The sequence below is a fragment of the Microtus oregoni genome, unplaced genomic scaffold (genome assembly GCF_018167655.1).
Source record: "Microtus oregoni isolate MIOR12 unplaced genomic scaffold, Mior012 000044F_ref0000062, whole genome shotgun sequence".
In the NCBI taxonomy this organism is placed as follows: Eukaryota; Metazoa; Chordata; class Mammalia; order Rodentia; family Cricetidae; genus Microtus; species Microtus oregoni.
This window is the reverse complement of record NW_024543218.1, coordinates 3544776-3553187: the sequence shown is the minus strand read 5'-3', so window position 1 is coordinate 3553187 and position 8412 is coordinate 3544776. Positions and strand designations below refer to the sequence as shown.

Here is an 8412-nt window from a genome sequence, read left to right as displayed (position 1 = left end):
AAGGCCAGCCTGGTCTACAGGAGCTAGTTCCAGGAAAGGCAATTAGGCAACAATTCTATGCAGACATGGTTGATCTTGCTTGACACAGTTATGTCAGCTCAGAGATTTGAGAAACAGGCCATTGACTAACTTTATGTGTCAGGTTACAGATCTCAGTAGCCAACATATGTATATAGAAACCATTAATCTATCTCTTATTAGTGACATTCCCTCTCCTATAGAAAGGCCAACTCTGTTTCAAAGCCAATATAGAAAGTTTTATTTAATCTCAAGAGTGCAATATTTTTATCATTTTAAAATCTTATTAGAGTAATTTTCAGATATTTTTTTAAGTGTATTGCTCCTCTTGTCTCTGTTTCTGTCCTCCAATGTTTCAAGTCATTAATAGTTGCATTTTATTTCTCTCAAGTGATGTTAATTATTGATTTCTTTGTCTCTTATAGTTTAGGCTTGCCTCATACTATATAATTGAGAATCATTTTGAACACCTAATCCTGCCTCTGCTGCCCAGTGCTGGGAAAACAGTCCTGCAACTTCTTACAGGTTTGGCATTGACTTGTCAATGAAGAAGAAATGTAGAGTAGTTACTGAGTGTCTGCTGATCTTTCTGGCCTTTATTGGGGACTTAGAAGAAGAGAGACCTGTGCAAGAGTTGAGGTCATTGACCAACATGAAGCTGGTGGAGACACAGTTCAGAAAGGGAGAAGTTGTACTGAGGGTGAAAGCTTTCTTCCTTCAACAGTAGTTGAAATTAGCATTGTGGAATCAGGTAGTCAATTGTAGATGTTTCATGAATGTCCAGATTGACCATTGTTTGCAGTCCACAGATCAAGGCAATCAAGAATCTGGGAAAGAAACTGACCTTATCTTTAAACCTAATTGCTATATTTAAAGTAGCTCATCTAAATTACAAAATCTGGGGAAAATGTTGTGGCCCTGCTTAACAGGACTGTTACCTTTCTGCATTAAATTGTTCATCTTTAGAGAAAATACATGAGAAATATTTAATGTGCTCTAATACAAATCCCTAGTCTCTGGAGCACATGGCCATAAAGTCTATTTCAAGTTTTCAAAATAATTTTAGAGATGAAATCCACATTATATTTACATTCTCCTTGTTGCCTCCAAACCCAAATATACCTGGATTGTTTTCTAATTTATGGTGTGTTTTTCTTTAACAACAGTTACAAAGTAACCACAGATGCACAATAACAATAGTTACTTTATGAATGTGACCTGTGTTTGTCTTCAGGATTTCCCATCTCTGAGCCAATGGGATGGCTGCACTGGGAAGTAAGTGTACAATGGAATGTGCACACAAAGGACCCTGTACTTTGGATGTGGGATAGGATGTGATCTAGGGGAGTAGAATAATGTGTACTAAATACAAAGTTTTTAAACTGGGGCCCTGTCTGCTGGGCTGGGAGGGAAGAACTGGATGGATTGTGCTGTCTGAGTCATTTGGTCTCTGATCCTCCAGTAGAGAAGCTGTTAATATTGTGAGTCCCAGCTGGGTGGCCCTAGCCAATGAGGGATTCTGGGAAGTCTTAGCAATCAAGAGTACTAATGGGAGAAAATGGTTAATTTGGCTTATATTGCCATATTGTCGTTCACTACTAAAGGATGTCAGGAAAGGAACTTAAAGAGGGCAGGATTCTTAATAAATTTTTGTATGTTGAACCATTCTTGCATCTCTGAAATGAATCTGACTTCATCATGGTAGATGATTTTTTGATGTGTTCTTAGATTTTAGCTAGTATTTTATTGAGTATTTTTGCATCTATGCTCATCAGGGAGATGGGTCTGTAATTTTCTTTTTTGGTTGAATCTTTGCATGGTTTTAGTAGAGGTGTAACTGTACCATCATTAAAGGGGTTTGGCAATGTTCCTTCTCTTTCTATTATGTGGAACCCTTTGAGGAGTATTGTTATTGGGTCTTAGTTCTGATGGAATTCTGCCCTGACACTCTCTGGCCCTGGGCTTTTTTTTTTTTTTTTTGGTTGGAATGACTTCCCTTTCCTTGCAGGTTATAGGTTGATTTAAATTATTCACCTGATCTTGATTTAATTATGGTATGTGATACCTATTCAGAAAATTGTTCATTTCTTTTTTTCTCAAAACCATTGATTTACTATAATACAAATAAGGAAATCTTAACATTGATATACAAAGATTACAATTTGACCAAAGAATTTCTTCTTTACTACACAAAACATGATCCAGCAGTAAAAACAAACCATTTTCCTTTTTCCAGTAAAACAAATGATATAGTTTTGGTAATAAAATAATTTTGAATATAGCCCAACTATATTTACTTATTATCCAGTCAGAAAGTTTTATCATCATTTAGTGTATTGGTTGTATCTCCACTAACAAAATATTTAACCCCTAAAGCAGCAGTCATTTATAGCAACTCTGGTACCAACATCAAAGGTGTTCGGTCCTTCCGAGCTTCCCGGGATCGATTCCTGACTACCTTGCTATGAATAGCACAGCTCACACAATAATGCAGCTTGACATAGAGTTTGGGGAGCACATAGGCATCGAAGACACTTGCGTCAGACATGTCCCTGATGGCAGCCACCTCTACGATGTTCTGAATGATGAACTTCTTAATGGCCTTGTCCTTGGGCACACAGCGGGCGCAGTTAGTGCAGCGAACTGGCTGCACATGGCTGCGGCCCTTTTTGGCACGACCGTTGTTTCTCCTTTTTTTGGTCATCTTGGAGCCAAGTCCCGAAAGAGGCTAAAATGGCTCTCTTAATGAGGATATCTTCTTCCCTGCCCCTATATCCACCCTTCCTTCATCTCAACCCTCCCACTCCACCAAGCTCTCCTCAAACCTTCCCTTCTCCCTTCTCTCTCCCACTCTTCCTTTCCCCCATCCCACCCTCACCCCCACCCCCATGCTCCCAACTTTTGCCTGGCAATTTTGTCTGCTTCCGATTTCCAGGAGGATCTACGTATGATTTTCTTTGGGTTCAAGTTATTATTTTGCTTCTCTAAGCTTGTAAACTATAGGCTCAATGTCCTTTGTTGATGGCTAGAGTCTACTAATGAGTGAGTACATACCATATTCATCCTTTTGGGTCTGGGTTATCTCACTCGGGATAGTATTTTTTTTTTTTTGGTTTTTTTGAGACAGGGTTTCTCTGTGGCTTTGGAGCCTGTTCTGGAACTAGTTATGTAGACCAGGCTGGTCTCGAACTCACAGAGATCCGCCTGCCTCTGCCTCCCGAGTGCTGGGATTAAAGGCGTGCGCCACCATCGCCCGGCGGGATAGTATTTTCTATTTCCATCCATTTGCATGCAGAATTCAAGGTGTTATTTTTTTTTTTTACCACTGAGTAGTACTCTAATGTGTATATGTTCCACACTGTCTTTATCCATTCTTCCATTGAGGGGCATCTAGGTTGTTTCCAGGTTCTGGCTAATACAAATAATGCTGCTATGAACATAGTTGAACAAATGTTTTTGTAGTATGCTTGGGTATATTTCCAAGAGTAGTATTGCTGGATCCTGAGGTAGGTTGACTCACAATTTCCTGAGAAACTGCCACACTTATTTCCGAAGTGGTTTCACAAGTTTGCATACTTAGCAGCAATGGATGAGTGTTCCCCTTACTCCACATCCTCTCCAGCATAGGCTATCATTGGTGATTTTGATTTTAGCCTTTCTGACAGTTGTAAGATGGTATCTCAAAGTTGTTTTGATTTGCATTTTCCTGATTGCCAAAGAAGTTGAATATGACCTTAAGTATCTTTTGATCATTTGAGCTTCTTTTGTTGAAAATTCTGTGTCTGTTCAGTACTCCATTTTTTAATTGGGTTATTTAGAATTTTAAAGTCTAGTTTCTTGAGTTCTTTATATATTTTGGAGATCAGACCTTTGTCTGATGTGGGGTTGGTGAAGATCTTCTCCCATTCATCAAGATTCCTTTTTGATTTAATGACAGTGTCCTTTGCTTTACAGAAGCTTCTCAGTTTCAGGAAGTCCTATTTATTCATCATTGCTCTTGTTGTCTGTGCTATTGGGGTTTTACATAGGAAGTGGTCTCCTGTGCCCATGTGTTGCAGTCTACGTCCCACTTTCTCTTCTATAAGTTTCAGTGTGGTAAGGTTTATATTTATGTCTTTAATCCATTTGGACTTGAGATTTCTACATGGTGATAGATATGAATCTATTTTCATTATTCTACAGGTTGAAATCCAGTTATGCCTGTACCATTTGTTAAAGGTGATTTCTTTCTTCCATTGTATGCTTTTAGCTCCTTTGTCAAAAATCAGGTGTTCATAGGTTTGTGGGTTAATATCCAGGTCTTTGATTTGACTCCATTGTTCAACATCTCTGTTCCTATGCCAATACCAAGCTGTTTTCTTTACTGTAGCTCTGTGATAGATTTTGAAGTCAGGGATGGTAATGCCTCCAGAAGGACCTTTATTGTGCAGGATTGTTTTGTCTATCCTGGGTTTTTTGTATTTCTATATAAAGTTGATTATTTTTCTCTCAAGGTCTGTGAAGAATTTTGTTGGGATTTTGATGGGGATTGCATTGAATCTATAGAGTGCTTTTGTTAGAATTGCCATTTTTATTATGTTGATTCTTCCAATTTAAGAGCATGGAAGATCCTTCCATTTTCTGGTGGCCTCTTCAATTTCTTTTTTCAAAGCCTTAACCTTCTTGTCAAATAGATCTTTCACTTCCTTGGTTAGTGTTACCCCAAGATATTTAATGCTATTTGTGGCTATTGTGAAAGGTGAAGTTTTTCTGATTTCCCTCTCTGCTTCTCTATCCTTTGTGTATAGGAGGGCTACTGATTTTCTGGAGTTGATCTCGTATCCTTCCAAATCATTGAAGGTGTTCATCAGCTGTATTAGTTCTTTGGTAGAGTTTTTGGGTCATTGATGTACACTATCATATCATCTGCAAATAATGAAAATTTGACTTCTTTTTTTCCAATTCGAATCCCATTGATGTCCTTATGTTATCTTATTGCTATTGCTAGATCTTCAAACATTACATTGAAGAGATATTGAGAGAGTGGCCAGCCTTGTCTTGTTCCTGATTTTAATGGAATGGCTTTGAGTTTCTCTCCATTTAATTTGAATTTAGCGGTCGGCTTGCTGTGTATTGCTTTTATTATATTTTGGTATGTTCCTTGTATCCCTATCTGCTCTAAGACATTTATCATAAAGGGGTTTTTTATTTTATCAAATAATTTTTCAGGATCTAATGAAATGATCGTATGGTTTTTTTCTTTCAGTTTATTTATATGATGGATTACATTGATAGATTTTTGTATGTTGATCCAGCCCTGCATATCTGGGATAAAGCCTACTTGATCATAATGGATAATTATTTTGATGTGTTCTTGGATTCAGTTTGCCAGTATTTTATTGATAATTTTTGCATCGATGTTCATGAGTGAGATTGGTCTGTAATTCTCTTTCTTGGTTGAGTCTCTGTGTGGTTTTGGTATCAGGGTAACTGTAGTTCCATAAAAAGAGTTTGGCAATTACTCTTCTGTTTCTATTATATGAAACATATTAAGAAGTATAGGTATCAGCTCTTCTTGGAAATCCTGGTAAAATTCTGCATTAAAACCACGTGGTTCTGGGCTTTTTTTTTGGGTAGGGAGGTTTTTTATGACATCTATTTCCTTACAACTTATAGGTCTATTTAAATTGTTCACCTGGTCTTCATTTAATTTTGGTATATAGTACTTATCTTTAAAGGGTCCATTTCTTTTACATTTTCCAACTTTGTGGCATACAGGCTTTTGTAGTATGTCCTAATATTCTCTGAATTTCCTCAGTGTCTGTTGTTATGTTCCATTTTTCATTTTTGATTTTGTTAATTTGTTTGTTCTCTGTCTGCCTTTTTATTAGTTTGGACAGGGGCTTGTCAATTTGTTGATTTTTTTCAAAGAACCAGCTGTTTGTTTTTTTTAAAGCAATTATGAGTTTCAATTTTTAAATTTCAATTCTTTTAAATTCATCCTTACCCTATTTCTGTTTCCCATTGTTTCCAGGTCAATAAGAATTTCTTTCTTCTTTTCTCAAGTATGTTGATTGTTTATTTCTGTTTCGAGCAATGTCTTCTGTAGATTAGGCTTGCCTTACACTATGTAGTTAATAATTCCATTGAACTCATAATCCTGCTTCTTCTGCCCAGTGCCAGAAAAAAAATCTTGCTACTGCTTCAAGGCTAGGCCTTAGCTGGGCAGTGAGAAGAAATAATAGACCAGTAGATCCCGTGTAAGAATTGAGTTCAATGGTCAAATTTAACGCATATGTTGTCCCAGTTTAAAAGGGCATAGACATGAAGGAGCATAAAAACTCCCCTGTTTTGAAAATAGTGCATATTAGAAATATGTAGTTACATTGATTGAAGTGTGATCATAATTAGTATTATTAATAAATTTCCAGATTCAGATATTGGGGTAAAACTGACAGAACACAGATGAAACCAAGCAGCTACATTAAAATTATGCAGTTAACTTGTTTGATTGAAGCATGATCCTAATTAGAATTATTAATAAAATTCCTGAGTCAGATATTGGGGAAAAGCTGTCAGAACAGAGAAGCAATCCAACAGCCACATTCACTTTTTAGATCTCTAAACTTTTGGATCTAATGAGGGAAGAGATCCCGTCCCCACCCATCTTAAATTCTTGTCCTCATCTCCCAAATGCTGGAATTAAAGGCATGAGCCACTTACTGCCTAAACCTCTGGTTCACTAGTGGTTACCCCCCACTTCTTATCTCCAGAGAAGCTTTTTTTGTTTGAATAAACATGAAATATCATGGAATAATTGATAAATGTCCTGACTGGTCACTTCTCACATCCACAGACCAGGAAATCTAGAATCTGGATTAAGAAGGGAACTTAATATGGAACCCAATTACAGATAATACACTAGTTTGAACAAAATATAACTGGATAAAATGGTATGGCAGTGCCTAAAAGAACTGGTATTTTACAGGTTTAAGATGAACATTATGAGAGAAAATGACTGAAACTTGGTGTGCTCTATTTTAAATGTTTTGACTCTGGACTATATGGCCATAAAGTCTATTTCAACATTTTAAAATAATTTTTGAGGATAACAATTCCTTAATTTCCTTCTTTATTCTTCTTCTAAGCCTTTCCATAGACTCTTCATTGTTTTCAAATTCATGGCTTCTTTTTGCTTTAACAGCAGTTAATGTGACCTTTGTTTGGCAGCAGAATTAATAAGTTGTGATACCTCTACCTGTCTTCAAAGGACATCAAGTCTGTAATGAAAAATGCACACAAGGAAAACTGTATCTTGGAGGAGGAACAGGAAGTGCACTGAGAGACTGGAAGAGTTCCTACTAAAATACATATTTTATTGATGAGAGTCTTTCCCTAGGGTGGAAGGTCATAGCTGCGAAGGCCTATACAATCTAATCTTTAATCTCTGCTCATCTAGTAGAGGGGCTGCTATTATCCCGAGGCCCAGCTGGGTGATTCTACAGGGCAACATTGGGAGGTAGATTTTTGAATTTTTCTTGATTTCTTCTCTTATGATGCTCTGGGCAAAAGTGAAGGAGACCATAAGTCATGCCATGAGAAGTGGTGGTACATTGCCTTCTGAATAGGATGAGCAGGTTTGCTGTGCTGTCAGATCTTCTGGGAGTTTGATGGACCATATGGTAGACTGTGCTTCTGTTCATTCATGTGTTGACCTAGGCCATGTACCCAGGACTCTAAACATTCTTGAGTGTTCATTTGGAAAATAATGTACAGAGACATTGAAGACTGCAGTATAGAATGGTATAGTGACAAAGAATACATTGTTATTTTCACCTAAAAGATCCAACTCTTAGTATGATTTAAATGAGAAGACAAACAGTGAAAATAATGCGTGTTCCAGGATTTAATAATGAATCTAAATATGACATGAGATTGTGTAGTATCATGGGAAATAAACTCTGATAGCAGTAGGTCAACTAAAATTAAGTAACAGCATGCTGCATTGTTATAGTTGATGTAAAATTACACATATTTAGTGTATGAATTCAGGTTCATTTGGACATAATACTCCCATGGGCCAGCACCATTACCATAGGGGACACAGTAAAGTGTCATGCCCAGACATTCTCTTTATGTCCATGTGTTGATGTGTCTTCATTATATACAGAGTAGTACTCATAAAATGACATAAATTACTATAAATCCCAGCAATCTCCTCAGTATATTTTCCATATTAATGGAATTAGAATTTAGAAAAAAAAGAATTTAGAAGTATTGGATTCTCATGCTTATGGCAGCTATATTCATGGTGTTCTAAATATAAAATCAACCTAAATGTTCACTTATAGAGAAAAAGTTTTGTGTCTCATGAGGCCAGTGTGCTAACAAATGAATGAGGATGATAACAATGGT

The 8412-nt window shown here is 36.9% G+C and overlaps 1 protein-coding gene across 1 annotated transcript; it reads right to left on the bottom strand.

Annotated features, from left to right (window-relative positions):
- Window positions 1–2404: 2404 nt before the first annotated feature.
- On the bottom strand, window positions 2405–2722 carry LOC121434683 (40S ribosomal protein S26-like). Its single transcript, XM_041633605.1, has one exon. It carries the CDS (start codon window positions 2720–2722, stop codon window positions 2405–2407), a length of 318 nt encoding a protein of 105 aa, XP_041489539.1.
- Window positions 2723–8412: the final 5690 nt, after the last annotated feature.